Genomic DNA, 17639 nt, shown 5'->3' on the forward strand with positions numbered 1-17639 from the left:
GGACTGAATGAGACCGCTATCACCCATCCACTCCGTTGTCTCTGCCCTGCCCTTCCTACTTCCTTCTTCTGGATCCCCTTTAGAATAGTATCGGTTCACCTGGAGTCCCTTTGTTTCACATTGTTTTTGCATGCCTAATAAATAAATTCATGTTGTCTAAACCCCAGATATCATAGAAAGACTAGAACGAAATCTCTCCCTTCCTCCTCTTCCCCCATTCATTTAGTGCTTCTGCTAAAATCTTCTCTAGTAATATCTGCACATATTGCTAAGTATACATAGGGAATGCCATGAATAACAACAACAGACAAGCACATTTATGCTAATAATATTATATTGTTAACTTAGGATACTATTACCTGCCCCACCCGCCCAAAACAGATATCAAAATAGTGCACAATCCTGTTTTTCTCCATGTAGGTAGTCTACCTTTTTGTAAGGATTTTAATCAAGAGATAAATGGGAAGGACTTTGCAGAAGGCTTGGGGGGAAATGCATAAAACTTAGTCTGTGACTTTAAAGAAGACGAACCAATTTCTTGGCTGGTTCAGCAGCATCTACATTGAAGCATTTAATGCACGATAACCAGGTTGTCTTCACACCATGCAGAGTTGCAGCCCAAGTCACCCTCTGCGGGGACTGCCGCCTGCCACGATGAACAGTCCCTCTATCTAGAGCTTCCATGCAATAATACTTCCAGCTAGTAATAGGCTAGGGTGCCCATGGATAATAATATCTGCTCAACACATGCCTGGCAGGCACCACAGACTTTCCGACCACAGGTCACAGTCCCTAGTGAAATCCAGAGGAACATTCTGCTCTGGGCTCCGCACCAACCTTCAAACATTAAACTCTGAGCCAGTACATGAGAACGTAGGTGTGCCCCTACACAGAGAAAAATAAGACTTTTTTTTATGAGAGCTGCCCATGAGAGCTGCACGAAGGGAAACATACGGATAGTATTTACTTTCATTGACCATTGTTACCCCACGCATTGGAAGCTTTCTATTTTTTTCTTCTTAAGGGAAAGCAGTCTAATTGCTGCTGGCTGGCAGCCTGGAGAAGTGATTAAGCAAGGAAACTCTGAGTTGCAGTTTGTCAGAATTCAGGTCTCCACATGCGGACAGACCTGGGAAATGTGGGTAATTAAAGAATTCAGGGAAAACCTTCGTTAACTGTCTCTCTTTGGATTTGAGCTTCTGGCCAAGATAAACTGGAAAGGCAGTGTCCTCCGGGCCTGTGACAGTGAATCAGAAGGGTGGGGCTTGGAAGAGGGAGGGGCTACTTTTTTTGGTTGTTTTTTTAGGTTTCTACGGTTAAAAGTTACTTAACTAGGCTACAATTGCTTCCTTTAGGGAGGACTTTCCAATTCTGCTCCAGGGGAAGAAAACAAGGTATTGTAAATTCTTTTTTTGTTTAAAAATGTTTACTTACGTTTTCTTTCTTTGTTGAAGTGCCTAGCTCAATAACAAATGATGGGGACTCCCTGAAACAGGAGTAGATGGAGCTGCCCTCCCCAAGAATTCTGTGCAAGTCAGAGAGATTTAACCCTTAGCTAGTTCAAAGTTGCTACTGGAAAGATGGCTAAGGGAGGGGAGGACATTCATTTCCAAAGAAGTTAGAGATATACGTAGTTTTACTAGGATTGCCAAACTCCAAATGGAATTTTTTTCTAGTCACATTTCTGAACCTGGCAACATAGGCAAAGAGAAATAGAATGTTCTCAGAATAACTGAGCCCACACCTTTTGCTTGAATTTGATTCTAGTCATTAATGTGTGGATCCAAGGGCTCGACTCCCTATACCCTGTCCCCACGCAGCATCCCGTTCCGGCCACCGCTGCATGAGCCGTTAACTTTCTTCTCTTTCATGGAACAATCTAAGCCCCTACACCCCCCATCCTTACACTAGGTGCTTGTTATAACCGCCCCCCTCCAAACTATTACCTCCCTCAGAAAGTGGGGTGAGGTGGATACAGACATGCTGGGGGGGGCATGGCATGTTCTGGTATGTGGCACTCCGTGAAGTCAGGGACGGCATCGGGATCGTTCGGAATTCAAGGAGCTTTGGAGACCCTCTTCTGGAAAAGGGCACGGGGCTCCTTCCTGTGCTCTCCTCCTCCCTCTTGCACCCTCCCCCTATCCACCCTCTTCCATAACCCAATGCCTCCCTTTTACTGTTCAGATCTTAGTGACAATGAGATCCCATGACAAAAGCTATTGTATTCAGAGTCCAGAGAACGGGACTGCAGGGATGACTGTGCTGCTGGGTCGTTGTGCGTGTGCGTGTGCGTGTGCGTCGACCCCCTGAACCTCCCTGGGCCTCGGTTCTCCCGCTGATGGCGTGAGGCCATTGCCGCAGAGGCGCTCCGAGGTTCTTTCCCATTCTGATACTGCAGGAGTGTGTGTCTCTACAACGAGACGTTTTGTTAAAGGCACAATCATTTTCTTATTTTCATAGTTCTCCATTGTCACCCTTAAACCCCTTTGCAGATTGAGAAAAGGAGCATTTCATTCTGCAAATGGCACCCTAGGCTTCTGCTTTAGGGATTTATAGTCTTCCCTTAAAAAAAAATCATTGTGGCCCTGGCTGGCATAGCTCAATGGATTGAGCACGGGCTGTGGACCAAAGCATCACAGGTTCGATTCCCAGTCAGGGCACATGCCTGGGTTGCAGGCCACGGCCCCCAGCAACTGCACCTTGATGTTTCTCTCTCTCTCTCTCTCTTTCTCCCTCCCTTCCCTCTCTAAAAATAAGTAAATAAAATATTTTTAAAAATCATTGTTCAGCCTTTATATGGATAAATTATTTCCTATAAAATCTCATCCTAAAATATTGCATCCTTCAGGAAATCTTTTCCACTGTCGGGTGAAATTTTACTAATGGCTGCCTTGGCACTTCTGTGAATTTCTTTCAAGAGGAAAAAAAGGAAATTTTTCTGTTTATATGTGGGCTAATATGTCTGGGCTACATCTGATATGTGAGTGATGGTATTAATGAAAGAATTCATGAAGCAGAAGATAATTGCTTCATAACTTTCCATGAAAAAAACTGTGTGGAAAAAGTTTTAACTTAACTTTGCATAAGAAATTAGTTCTTTCATTAGAGAGAATTATTGTTTTCAGGAATTTGTTAGAAGTAACTAAATTCCAAAATAATCGCAAGTAGAAGGATACAAATCCCAGACTCTGAGATAATACTTTCTCCTCTTCTCCCTTCATGGTGAGTATGGTTTGGCCAAAGAGCCAAGAATTTTCCATATGAATGTAATTCATGAGTACTAACAAGATAAAGTGTAATAAATAGGCAGCAAACAAAGCATTATTGAATGACTATCACCCCAAAAGAAATAAGGAAGTGATTTCCAAGATGGCACTGAATCTGATAAAGAAAAAATATCCACAGGCAAGTTATTTTACGAGGATATAGAAGTACTACGAAACTAGACTTGATTTTTCCTCTTTAATCAAACCATGTCAGCCTAGGATTAGCCTCAGCTTCTGGAATGGGCAGGGGCTGTAACAAGAGCACGATTTAGAGGCTTGGGGAAGCTGTTTTGCTAAGTGTGAGCCTGTGGCTAGAAGGGGCTTCCGCTGTATCACTTAATCCCCACCATGATGAAACCAAGGCTTTGTCTACGCACGCCTCTCCCTTGCTTCAACCATCGGCCTGGAGGGAACTCCTCCTGGCTTTTCCTAAGTTCACATTCTGGTTTCCCCAGATGGTCGGGTGAGGCCAGTGGAAGACCCGCTTCTAGACAACATTAGCACTAGTGGGGGGTTCTGGGCCTCCGATCTGATTTACTTTTCGTTTAACCAAGCTGAGACATTATTTGGCTATAGAATGACAATAAATTGAACTGTTTTTTGTTGTTGTTGTTGTTTAAAGTAGAGACCTGGTCTTAAAAGACTTAAATGAAAATGTCAAGGTAACTAAAGTTGCCATTTAGAAGTTGAATATGATGAGGGAGAGAGAGAGAGAGAGAGAGAGAGAGAGAGAGAGAGAGAGAGAGAGAGAGAGAGAGAGAAGCTGAGTTCTCTTGTTTAAGAAGATGTTTCCGAGGGTCTCAAGTGAGAGAAAATAAAAGCAGAAGAGCCTGGGTTTCTCTATTTCTCTGATAGCATTTCCCACTAAACTGTGCATGATTTCGAGTTTAAGTAGATTAAAAAGCGGTGGCTAGAGCCTACACAATGGACTCAGTAAAGAAGTACTTACAGGGCTTCCATTCTGAGCACAGTGCTGCGCTAGGCTCTGTAAGATGTCTGAAGTCCTGTGAAGAAAGTTCGCTCTGGAGGAACTCGCCCTGGAGCTGGGAAGACACAGCCATGTGGAAACAGAACTGGCAGCGTGACAACTGCCAGTACATGGCAACAACCATGTCATGGGACTTCGGTGGCGGACCAGTTCCTGTGCACCCAACAGGCCAGGAAAAGCTTCCAGAGAAGAGGAGAAACTCGGTCAGAGTTGGATTTCAATAGAATAAAGCTTGATGAAAGCTTTCCAGAACCCAAGAGGGGTTCTGTAAAGGGGGTATGTAAAGGTGTAAGGCGATAAATGAGGTTAAAAAAAATAGAAATATGGATGAAAAGGGAGTGAGAAAAAGTATGAAGTTGAAAAGGTGCATACTTATTTCTCACCTACCCCGTCAATCAGCGGCTGTGCGGTGTGTTGAACGAAACCCTGGCTGCGAGAGTGAGGGGACCTGGTCCCACCGCCAGCTCTACTGTGACGTTGTGACATCTTATCGTGCGCTGCGGACTGGCCGGAACCCAGCCGTTCTCTGATGTGCGTTAGCACTCACACTTGAAACAATTCTCTCAAACTCTCTTGACTTGAGTTTTCTAGTATGTGAAATAATAATGTTGGACTAAAAAATTTTTAAAGCCCCTAACTCCATTCAATTCTTATGAATCTAAATTGGATATGATATATTTTTGTCATTTCATTGAAGGATAATTAAAAAATAATATATAAGCTAACAAACTTTTATGAAAGTACAATGAATGGAAAGGGTTATTAACATGTTCTCTCTCTCTCCCTCTCTCTTTCTCTCTCTCTCTCTCCATCCCTCGACTTTATTTTTCTTAGATTTTCCCAATGGATTCTCTAACAAAATCAATCAACCAATTTGCCCTGGAATTTAGCAAAAAGCTAGCTGAATCTGCTGAGGGTAAAAATATTTTCTTTTCTCCCTGGGGCATCTCCACCTGCTTGGCCATGGTGTATTTGGGCACCCGAGGCACTACTGCAGCCCAAATAGCCCAGGTGAGTGGCAAAGCTCAGTCACCTCTATTCCCTGAAAACAAAATGCCTTCTTTATCTTTTGTCTTCATTTTCCTCCCAAACTCCAAATAGCTCCCATGTTACAACCATATCCTCTGAAACAAAAGATATAGTCAAAAAACACTCAAAAAAGTTTTCTAGGCCATAAAAAGGAGTCTGGGAAAGGAAGTCAATTTGCTAAGAATATCATTAAGGACCTGTGTTACTGATTTGCTGTAAGCACCCTAAAGCATCCTAAAAACACAGCATCCTAAAAACGTAACGTGTGTACATGTAGCTGTAGACAAAGTACATAATAAAATAGCAAAACATGTGTGTATGTATGCTTGTGTGAACATAGCATATGTATGTGTGTGTTTTAAATAAAAATAAACACATAAAAGTAACTCCAGCCCTAAATCACACAACAATGGGAAGGGCAAATAACAGAATTTCACCTAAGAAGGGGTCTTCTGTGCCAGGGTAGAAAGGGGCACAGCGCATAATTCAGAGTGTGACAGACAGAGTATCAGTTCTGTGAGTTCAGGCCCAGGATATCACCCTTATTCTTGCCAGTCACAAGATACTGTATGGTTTAAAACAGCAACAACAGAATCCTGGCTAAAAACTAATTCTTAAAAAGCTTAACCACTTATATAATAGACTTGATCTGAGATAATTCCAATTTGGACCTATTTCATATAAATATATTGCTGGGTGTTGTTTGCCCGTGTTTGATTTAATACTTACTTGAACATGGGCAGTTTCAAGTTTGCACCTGAGACTAAGGAGTGGCCTATGCACCTCTTTTCCCTATGGCTAGTGGTCCCTGTTCTGTCGCCACGTGTCAGCACAAGCTCCGGCCAAACAGACTGTATTCCTCATTGTCAGGTGGGTCCCGGATGTGGGAGGTGGAATTCTTGCCTTGGTTTTTACTGTTGGACAGTTTGGGGGAAACAGGGATGCCCACATCCTTCCTGTGAACTTGCACATGCCATGCTGGGGTGAAAACAGAGAATATGCATCCGCATGTCAAGTTGTGATGGACAATAGAGACGGAAGCACTAGCCTTGGGAAGACAACAATTTAAACCCCTGCATTTCCCATGTGACTGGGGTCGTGGTGGCTTCTGCTAAAATTGCTAAATGATGGTCTGAATCGAACAGCTAGCCTTCTTTCCAAAGCAGCCACAGATGAAAATGAAACGTGGAAAACAAGAGAATTTTACCGCTTTCCCAACATTATCCTAAATGCCTTATAAAAAGTATTAAAATAAGGAGTAACTCAAATTAGACTTTGAAAGATTTATTGAAAAGCAACTCTTGACTTACTGTCCTAGGTTCAGCTAGCGCACCATTAAATCAAGTCAGAGCCCCTTGGGCTCACCTGTTCGTTACATGCTCTGTTGCTGTAGGAATGACGGACTCGTATTAATTGAGCTGTGTTCCATATGATTAGTGCTGTGCAAGTGTGCTCACATGTTGTCTTTTTTTTGTGGAATCACAGGTACTTCAGTTTCACAGAGATCAGGACAACAAATCTTATCCTGAAAGTGAAAAGAAAAGGAAAACGGTATGTGTCCAACTTTTGGTGTCTCTGGGCCACACTGGGAGAAGAAGAGTTGTCTTGGGCTACACGTTAAATACACTGCGACACGTAGTCATCAAAAAATCTCATGATGTTTTAAGTAAATGTAGGATTTCGTGCTGGGCCGCATGTGGTCCATGGGCCATGGGTTGGACACCCCTGCTTTATATCTTAATATCCATTTGATGATTAAGGAGAAACTGCTTTTAGCACCTGCATGATAGTGGTTAATTTAAGCAACCTTTACTGAGTAACTATTCTTAGAAACATATATTAAAATTATAGAAACATTTTTTTCATAACACAAAATGGCTACACTTTCTGAAAGGGTCTTTTTTTTTCACCTTTGTGTTTTACTCTTGTGAAAAGAGAATTTTGCTTCCCTTTCAAAACTTTCAAAATTGTTCCTGCTTTTGCAAACTAAATGGAAAGAAACTGAAACCCTCAATTACTTTTATGCTTTTGGATAACATTAGAGAAAACATTTTTATCTACCTTAGAATTGATTTCAGCATTTGTTTATTGTACACCAAGTCATTTCGCTTAGTTATAGGTTGTGCTGATATAGGCAGCTTTTGTTCAATGTCTTCATTCGACTCATCCCTTTTCTTAGGACTGCAACGTGGGGAGGGTTGAAGAAATACACTCGGGTTTCCGGACACTCATCTCTGAAATCAACAGTCCCAGTGATGACTATGTGCTTAAAACAGCCAACGGGATCTACGGAGAGAAAACTTACCCATTTTATAATGTAAGTGCAAATACGTTATTTAAAGTTGATGGGAAAGAAAGAGCCATGTGAGACTATTTGGTTAACTCTTTCCACATTTCTCCAGGGACCCCAGGACAACAGTAACATGGTCGGCATTTCTGGTAAACAGTCATTTAGACTAACCAATATGTCTAGTAACGAAAATCGATAATCGGTCTCAAACCAGGTCTAGGATCAGATTTTGACACAAAGTGATAATACATAAGTTTGGTTTATATATTCTCTGTGTCAGCCTGTGTTTCATGGGCAGTGGAGCAGAACATGGGAGCAGGACGTGGGGTGAATCTGAAAGGAGCAGAGGGGAGTATTGGTCAGAGGCGTGTATCTGAAGATGGTGTATGTGAGAGCAAAGCTGACCTTAGAGTCAGACAAGGCATTTCCCATCATGGCTTTAGAAAGTGAAGAGACTTTGAAAAGACTCTGCACGTGGAATAATACAAACTTTGCCCCTTTGCGCATAATGGGAACCCCATAGTGCCAGCCATGCCTTCATCCTCAGCTCAGACTCAAGGGCTCCTCAGAGGGGTCCACCCAGAGCCAGGACACTCATTGATTCCCCTCACGTCTGTCCATCACATCTTCTGGCACATCTCAGAAAGAAGCAGGAGGACACAGATGCCCAGTGGGCAAAAAGCAAGGACATTGGATAGGATGGAGGGGTAGCAATAGACACAAAAAAGCTATCTTCAGACTTAAGGCAGGGAGGGCAGAGACATGAACAGTAGGCCTGTCTTCCATACCTGGATTTCTGCATGGCTAGTCTGTGCCCAGGCAAGTTGAAAGAGGGTGTGTGTGTGTGTGTGTGTGTGTGTGTGGTCTTTGACCAAAACCCAAGTGGGGAAGAGAGAAAGGAGTATTGGGCATGTGTGTGTGTGTGTGGGGGGGGGGCAATTGTTTCCCTACCTAGCTTTTTGATGATCTAAATTGACTTGATCTCTCAGTTTTGGAAATGCTCTACAAAAGGGTATTTTACCTGTCTCTTTCAGAAATATTTAGAAGACATGAAAACATACTTTGGTGTAACGCCACAGTCTGTCAACTTTTTGGAAGCTTCTGACCAAGTCAGAAAGGAGATCAACTCTTGGGTGGAAAGCCAGACTGAGGGTAAGCTTCCCCCGAGGTGTCTGGCAGAGTGCTTTGTCTAGGCATCGTTTCATTGCTGACACTGTCCACACTGTTACTGAAATTACGCTGATGCTTCATTTCATCCACCACCCTCCACCCCCAGACTCAAGGACCCCAAGCACAATAGATCTGTCATACTTGGGTTTCAGCTTTGAGTCGCTCACACATTACAGGCCCACCTACTGTCATTGTGTGGGACATTGATGTTCATTGGAATGAATGGAGGAAGTTGGCAGCCCTCAATCCTCAGTTCCTTTTTCATTGAACTAACGACTCAAAAGTGATGGTGAGGCAGGAGTGACCATGTATTTACTCCAGATTTGGATTCATCGGAAGGTAAGTCCTACTTTTTAAGAATTAGAATTAGCTAGCGTTGACTGCGTACTTGCACTGTCCCTGCGGGCACGAGGACCACGTGGGATGATAGAAGAAAAAGCACATTGTAAAACACAACTCAAATTCAACATGGTGGAGGTGGGAGTAAGAATGGTAAGAAGCTGAACTAGATCTCTGCTCTCAAGTTTTTAGCCCGGTGCCTAGTCTGTCGACGGAAAAACCCTACCGAGAGGAAGGCTGGGCGCTAGCATCCAATCTGCTATCTTCACCCCCAGCAAAGGCTTTCAGACCTGGGACCGGACTCGCTGTCTGATGCGGAGCCCATAGCTCGGTCCTTGCCATGCTTCCCTGGGTAGACGGACACACGCCGGAGCTTACAACTGTCTAGATCGGGGTGTCAAACTCATGTTCACCGGGGGCCACGCCAGCCTCGTGGTTGCCTTCAAAGGGCCGAATGTAATTTTAGGACGGTATACATGTAACTACTCCTTGACCGTTAAGTGAGAACTCGGCGCTGCCGCCGGGTAGAAACAAGGTGCTGGGCCGGATAAAACAAGGTGGAGGGCCGGATTCGGCCCGCGGGTCTTGTGTTTGCCACCTGCACTCTAGATGACAGAGAACTCCTCCTGGATGACAACCGTGCCGCAAACCTGCACTGCCCAGTTTGCTCCGTGTTCTATCCACATGGGACTAGGGGTGACTGGAAATATGGCTAACTGGACTGAGGAACTGAACTTGTACCTTTAGTTCATTTTAATTAATTGAGATGGAAGGAGCCAGGTGTTTCTGGGAACTACTGTATTTGACAGCGCAGAAGATCTGTTTTAGAGGAAGAGAACAAATACTTTAAGTTAATGAGGAATGAGTAAACCCCAGGTTACAGTCACTACACGGTCAAAAGACAGGATGCGTGCATTTTGAAAAAGCCTCTGTTGTCATGGCACCCATCAAGTAAGAGCCCCTGCCCCGCAACTAAGCTCACCCTGGGCGTGGTCAGGATGCTTTATTAAGCCCTCTTTTCCCTGCATCCCATGACTTCATTCCTCCGGCTGGTCCTGCTGACGCTATTTCTCAGAAGTGAACCTTCCAATGAGGGAGAAAGCTCGGATCTTCCGGTGTGTTCTTTTACATGTTGGACACACATACCTGCTGTCCGGGGCTCTGCACCATCAGTGTAAGTGGAGCACTGATCGGCTGTTCAGTCCCTTTGACTTTGTTGAGGAGGGTTCCACGTGTTCTTATCGGGAAGTTGCTAGAAACTCTTTGGCGCGACTAGGTTCCGTCAGAACCACTTGAAAGGAGCTTCTTCCCTTACTCCTTCAAACAGGTCTTTTTGCACATCGTCCTGTGGACTGCGGGGGGGGGGCGTACACAGCATTCAGAGTTGAATTCTCTGAAATAATATCAGTCACACGCTGCTATGATTTTTTTCTGACTTGTTTTTGTCACAGCTTTTAAGTCCCTAAAAAGTGAAGGGTGGGGAAGGCAATTATCTGCATATATTAATGTCAAAGTCTATCACATGCTGGGCACATTGGACACTCTCCAGTCACATGGGTTGTGCCCCAGGACTGAACCTGAATGTCTGTGAAGAGGATGTCCAGTAGGTGGCACTGCAACTCTCAAAAAGGTCACAAGATTTCTTAGAAGAGTCCGTTTGCTCTGTGTTCCTTTGAAGTTGTATATAAGTACATTTTACATATACTTTGTCAAAGAAATGAACGGCATGGACGTGGACTCAAGAGGCTAGGTTCCCTGAAAACATGTGAACCCCGAGAACAGGGCAATAAGACTTTAAACAAGTGGATCTCACTCAACTCAAGCTGTGTCAGCCTCAATCCTCAATGTGTTCTCTGCTTGCATCTCCTACCACTCAACCAAATGATGGAATAATTATTTTAGAATGACACAGAGGTTTTAAAAAATGAAACTTCTGTGCAAAGGAAAATATTTTTTAAAATGCCACAGTGGGACTCTTCATGTTAAATCATCAAAGAATTTTTAAATGAAATTTCATATACTATCTTCATTTATTTTTAAAAAATATTTGATTTATACCTTTAGAAGGGAGAGAGGGAGAGAAACATCGATGTGGGAGAGATACATCGCTCAGTTGCCTCTCTCATGCCCCCTACTGGGGACCTAGCCCACAACGCAGGCATTTGCCCTGGCTAGAATCAAGTTGGCAACCTGATATACTGTCTTTAAACAGATTAAAAAAAAATACAAAAAATGTTTCAGAAGGTTTTCGCATAGGCATTGAAAATCACATTTAAATTTAATTTCTAAAGCCAAGAAATCTGTTTTATGGGGGATGGGTGTTTGTTTCATTTTGTTTTGAGTAGACATGGTCCAACCACACCTCAGATCTGCTGGAATCTCTAGAAATGCTGCCCTTAGGACTTTTAAATAAAGCTGCACATCCCTGACCAGTGTGGCTCAGTGGGTTGGGCATCTTCCTGCAAATAGAAAGGTCATAGATTCGATTCTTGGTGAGAGCACATGCCTGGGTTGCGGGCCAGGTCTCTGGTTGGAGTTGTTTGAGAGGCAACCGGTCAGTGTTTCTCTCCCTCTCTTTCTCCCTCCCTCCCCTCTCCCTAAAAACATAAATAAATAAAATCTTAAAAAATAAGTAAATAAAGCTGCACAGTGTTTTGTGAGCCGCCCGTGTGAACACTGTAGCATCTGAGGGGTATGCTGGAAGGTCACAGGAACCAGTTTGCATCTCTTCAGGGGTTAGGATTTGACATATTTTTCTTGGAAGACCTACAGCAACGGCATTCTCGCAAAAATGCATAACCTGAGTATTACCCCAAGGAAACATTGGAGCAATCTGAACTGATGGATATTCTTACAAAACTTTTTCAAAAGTATTGAGGTCACAGAAGACAAAAATTGACTGAGGAACTGTCCCAGATTAAAGAGGGCTAAGAGGAAAGGACAACGAAATGCAACCTGAGATCTTGGGTTGATTTCTGGTCCAGAAAAAAAAGAACAACTGATAAAAACTCAGTAAGATCAGTGACTAGTATTCTGTCAATGTCAACTGGCTGGTTTGGATTATTTGTGGATATGTCATTCAACAGCATTTCACAATCATCACTTTTAAAAGTGTGGCATGTCCCTGAAATATAACATGGGGGTATTCCATTCGAAACCTGTCTTTTGCTCTTGTAGGAAAAATCCCGGCTCTCCTACCTGATGATGCAGTGGATTCTACAACCCGAATGGTTCTGGTGAATGCCCTTTACTTTAAAGGACTCTGGGAACATCAGTTCTTAGTCCAAGACACCACGGAGAAGCCTTTCAGAATAAACAAGGTAGGAACCTTTGAATAATCGGTATGGATTTTCACGTGGCATTGTAGAAGGGATTCTATTTTAAATTCACCCCTCTTTCTACATATATGTTCTCACAAAGTATGGCTCTTACTAGGGTGTGGGTGGCTGAAATGAAAGCCCCCAGTTCCATCCCACCTTGAAATCCCCTTTTCATTGTTTTTCTCTGAAAAGAGACTATTCACACACTTGATCACTCAGAACTTGCTACAACTAAGCCAGAGAAGGTAGGGTAGCTATTGCATTTATTTCCCAGGTGAGACACACCATGTAGCACGTGACTAGTTTAGAAGTTTATCATAATCGTAACCCCAAAGTCTTCACTGTTAAGTTCTATTCTTGTTCTACTAAGCCTATACTCTGTTCTACTCCCCACAAAAACAAATTAAAGTGTTAAAATTTCACCTCTTTCATTAAGGTTTCTCTCTGTGTTAGAACACAACCACTTGTTGTGTTCTGTAGGAACCTGCTACAGCCAAAACAGAGACAGACATAAGATGACAGATATATCTCATAGCAGCCACGGGCTGGAAGGTGGCTGGGTCATGGGACTTGCATGGAAACAAGGATTCAAATGTTGTCAGGATTCATTCTCTATCTTTTCAACGGTTTCTCCCATCATTCTTCTCAGTCTGAAGTCTAACTTCTTCTCTGTCCTGACCTACAATGGCAGAACCTGGCTACTCACAACACCTCCTCCATTCTAGAGACAGTCCGACAGATGTCACTCCAAATTCCTAGGAAAGGAAGCGATAGGCCAAAGTCTGTTAGGGTTGTTTGGTCCTGGGGTGGGTCCTGTCACACACACAAGCAGTGCTGCTGAGGACTGACCGCTGTGATCCTGCGGGTGTGGGCAACAGGCAGCCCTCCATCAGCGGGGTAACGATGGGGAAGGGATGCGGCACATAAGACTAACTAGAAATGAGCTGGATAGTCACCTTAGTGAAGTCACCAGGAATTTTTCAGTTGCAAGTGATAGAAAAGCATCCCCACCTAGCGCCAGTACAGTGTGAACTGTGTTAGCATGGACTGACGTAAATAAGAGGAACTCACGTGTGTTGGAATATGGCGCCTCTGGAGTCTCAAAACGTCATCTCAGTTCTCTCGCTCTCTCCCTGAAGAGGTGTCTGTTCGGAAATTTTGCCTATTTGTAAAATTGGGTTGTTTGTTTTATTCCCACTGATTTTTAAAAGAGATCTTTAGAAATTTTGCATATACCTGCTTTATCACATGTGTTTTGCAAATATGTTCTCCTAGTCTGTTGCTTATCTCTTCATTCTCTTAGTGAATTTCCATTTTTATGATACTGAAAATCCTTCTCAAAATGTTTGCATTTGAAGTACACAGCTTATTCAGTTCCTGAATCATTTTCACTTACATAGTGTGCATAAGGTTGTGCACTTTTTAAAGTGTTTGATAGGATCAGCTTGCTATGATACATGCATGTTGCCACAGTAATGTTAGAGAATGAAGCTCCCATTCTACCTGCTAATGGTGTTATCCAGTACAACACATTTCCAGAAAGTGAGGTCTGAGTAACTTTATTAGCAGTTAGCAGAGGGTCACCAGTTCTGCCCGGGTGCCAGACTCCTGGGGACACTTTCTCAGTGACTCTACTTATTTTCCATAGACCACAAGCAAACCTGTGCAAATGATGTCGCTGAAAGAAAAGCTTCCTGTTTTTCACATAGAAGAGCCACGAGCCACCGGCCTCCAACTCCACTACAAGAGCCGTGACCTCAGCCTGTTCATACTGCTGCCGGAGGACGTCGGCGGGCTGGATCAGGTGAGGACATCGTCTGTCTGACATGAGGGTGGTCCCGGTGTTTACCTCTGCGTAACACGGCCGCCCCATTCTCTGGTTCCTGTAGAGGAAGGCAACCAACGTCCTGTCTGGCCTAGGCACTGTACCTTCCCAATATCATTTCAGCTTTACAGAACTCTGTGAGGGCAATATTCCTTAGAAAGGCTGAGTCCTTGCTAGACACCTGTAGCACGGGGTGGCCACACGAACAGCCACATGAACAATAGATACAGATACTCTTTGTCAGTCACAAAGCCGAGTGGGTTGATCATAGCAATCTTTCAGTGGGTCTGGGTCTTTCTTCTCTCTCCGGTAGGACCTACCTAATGGGAGATCAATTTTTTAATCAACTTGCATTAATGTAGCATTAGATATACCTTTGAAAACATTAAGTTTACTTCCAAGTTTTTCAAAAACAGTTTTTTATCAAGTAAATAGTTTTCAGGAGAAATAGTCTATATAAGAATCATGTAAGTTGCTTATCTGCCAAATGTCTATGAAGCTTGACATAACTTTGGTCCGATGACATTCCTGAGCAGTTTGCACGTCTGATGGGACTTCGCTCTCCCTGCTGCGGGTGGCCTGTCTTTCTCCGCGCAGTGCCTAGTTTCTCGTGCGCGCTGGACTTTTCATACTTACACGTGCTTGTGGCCTTTCTAGTGTGTGGAGAAGATTTCCAATGGTATCATAAGATTCATGAAACTGGAGAGCATGATAAAAATAGGACCAAGGGGGGACACTAAACCAGCAGAGTCCCACCCGACAAGATAGCCCTTCCTTCCCACGTGCACGGGTTCCTGAGTGCAAGGTAGTGTCACATTGTTAATGTCCATCATTTACAAGTGTGTCATTGATGGCAGTGCTTTGGTCTAGAAAACTCTCCAGGCAGCAAAGCACGTGCTTTAAAGTTAGATTATTCAAAAACTGAAGCACTGGTTTTCCCCTCACACACACATCTGTATACGTACATATGCATACATATCTATTTGTTTAAGATTTTTTTTTAAATAAAAAGGAGAGAAATCACCCTCAAAACCACTATAAAAGTGTTATTACTCTTAAGATTTCGTGATCTTTTTCTCTTTCTTTCTGTCTTTCTTTCTGCATTGTTTATGGTTACTAAATTCATATTTTTGTGATTATAGACATCTTATTTTGCCTCAGATTTTGTTTTCAAAGAACTGTCTCCCATGTTAATAAAATTAATGTTTTTTTGTATCCTGACATACAACTTGTCCTATATTATATGCCTTCGTGAAGATAGCATGTAAATTATATTTATTTTGATTTGAGTGCATAGTTGATATTTTGTGTATTATCGTAGAAGTACTTCAATCTAAAAAACAAAGATTCTATAGGCATGACCAGGTGAGGGATGTTGTGAAGCAAAGAATTTCCGTGTGTGTGTGTTTTGTTGTCCTGGGAAATGGGGGCAATCAGCACTCATCTGTGTCATTATGTAGACAGAGCTCACTTAAGCAATGCTTTTTCTCTCCACTTTGGAATGACTGACTCACTTTGGCTTCGCCGGCTCTTCCTTGGCCCCACCCCACAGCTGGAGAAGGCCGCCACGTACGAGCAGCTGAGCGAGTGGACCAGCGAGGACATGATGGAGATGTACCAAGTGAAGCTGCACCTTCCCAAGTTCAAGCTGGAAGAGAGTTATGATCTCAAGTCAGCCCTGAGCAGCATGGGGATGAGCGACGCCTTTGACCAGAGCAAGGCCGACTTCTCAGGGATGGCGGCGGGGCGGCAGCTGTTCCTGTCCAGTGTTTTCCACAAGTCTTTCGTGGAGATAAATGAGCAAGGGACAGAGGCTGCCGCGGCCACCGGGAGTGTGGTGGGCTTCCGATCCAGACCCCTGTCCATGGATTTCAACGTCGACCACCCATTCCTCTTCTTCATCAGGCACAACAAAACCAACAGCATTCTCTTCTACGGGAGATTCTGCTCCCCCTGAGCCCGCGTCCGTCTCATCGGACCAGTGACGTGATGTGTTTTTCACATCATAAGATGGAAAAAACGGTTATAATAACTAGTGTGTAGTCTAGATCTTTTCCACATTTGAATATTAGCAAATAAATCTTGAAATAATGCATTCTAGTGATGTCGTGTCTTTATACCTAGAGAGAATGACAAATTTTATTTTTACCACAAAATGTTTTGTCTTTTTTAAAAAAGATCTTATTTATTTATTTTTAAAGAGAAGGGAAGAGAAGGAGAAAGAGGGAGAGGAATATCAATGTGTGGTTGGTTCTCATGCACCCCCTACTGGGGACCTGGCCTGCAACCCAGGCATGTGCCTTGACTGGGAATCGAACCAGCGACCCTTTGGTTCACATGCCTGTGCTCAATCCACTGAGCTATACCAGCCCAGGGGTAAACATTTTGTCTTAAAGTGACTTCTATTTACATTTCAGAAATACTATATTATTCAATTGAATGCCTTATAATTCTTGAGCTGTTGGTCATTGTATTGTCACTTATATTTCACATATATTATTTAGTGAAGAAAAATTTTTATAAAGGCAATGTATTGATGAACAAGGATTTTTTTCAGGAGTACAATTTTGATAGTTCATAAATTACCACTGAAAAATGAAATACCCCTCTCCTGTTATCTATTTAAAAAATACTTATTTTGACATTAACGGAAAAACTATTGAAAGCCAGATGAAATCTAGAACTTACTTAACAACAACGTACCAATGTTGGCTTCTCAGTGTGAACCGGTGCGTCACGGTCACGGTAGATGTTACTGTCACCAGCAGGGGACCGGGCCTGGAGCAGGGTTGACTACAGGGTGTGGGTTCTTGCCTTTGTGTGGGGCAGGTTTCGCAATAGGAGTCCAGGCGATTTTGAGAGTATGTTTATTAAAGCTGGGAACAATGAAACAAAGGAAGGTCTTAACATAGAGCAGGGGTGTCAAACTTATGTTCACCGGGGGCCACATTAGCCTCCTGGTTGCTTTCAAAGGGCCAAATGTAGTTTTAGGACTGTATATAGTGACTGCTCCTTAACAGTTAAGTGAGAGCTCGGTGCTGCCGCTGGGTAGAAACCAGGTCTCGGGGTGGGATCAAAAAAGGTGGAGGGTGGGATTCGGCCCGTGGGCCTTGTGTTCGCCACCCATGGTTTAGGAGAAGCGACAGGAGAGAGCCTAGGTGGGGCTGCTTGACTCCCTACCTGTGTTGTGGGAAAGAAGTGGGCCACGGGGTGGGGGGAGGGGGCTGCAGTCAGCTCACTGGGAAGTCAGGGGAGACAGGGCTCAGACACAGGTTCGGGGGAGAGCCTGGCACAGCTGCCCCTGCCCGCTGCTGCCCTGGCCGCAGTCTCCCGAGGGAGCCCGCGGAGTTCAGGAGGATCTCGTTTTAGAGGTCGATCGTGTCCCTCTAGGCTGCTCTTTGGATCTTCATGG

The 17639-nt window shown here is 43.6% G+C and overlaps 1 protein-coding gene across 1 annotated transcript; it reads left to right on the forward strand.

Annotated features, from left to right (window-relative positions):
* Window positions 1–940: 940 nt before the first annotated feature.
* On the forward strand, window positions 941–16320 carry SERPINB10 (serpin family B member 10). The gene is made up of 9 exons (XM_045850128.1): window positions 941–1138; window positions 1356–1394; window positions 5089–5265; window positions 6769–6834; window positions 7463–7600; window positions 8608–8725; window positions 12260–12402; window positions 14051–14206; window positions 15780–16320. The coding sequence occupies exons 1-9, from the start codon at window positions 1118–1120 to the stop codon at window positions 16182–16184; spliced, it is 1263 nt and encodes a 420-aa protein (XP_045706084.1). The 5' UTR covers window positions 941–1117; the 3' UTR covers window positions 16185–16320.
* Window positions 16321–17639: the final 1319 nt, after the last annotated feature.

This window comes from Phyllostomus hastatus, unplaced genomic scaffold, assembly GCF_019186645.2.
Source record: "Phyllostomus hastatus isolate PE091 unplaced genomic scaffold, TTU_PhHast_1.1 phas_contig_80, whole genome shotgun sequence".
NCBI classification, from domain to species: domain Eukaryota; kingdom Metazoa; phylum Chordata; class Mammalia; order Chiroptera; family Phyllostomidae; genus Phyllostomus; species Phyllostomus hastatus.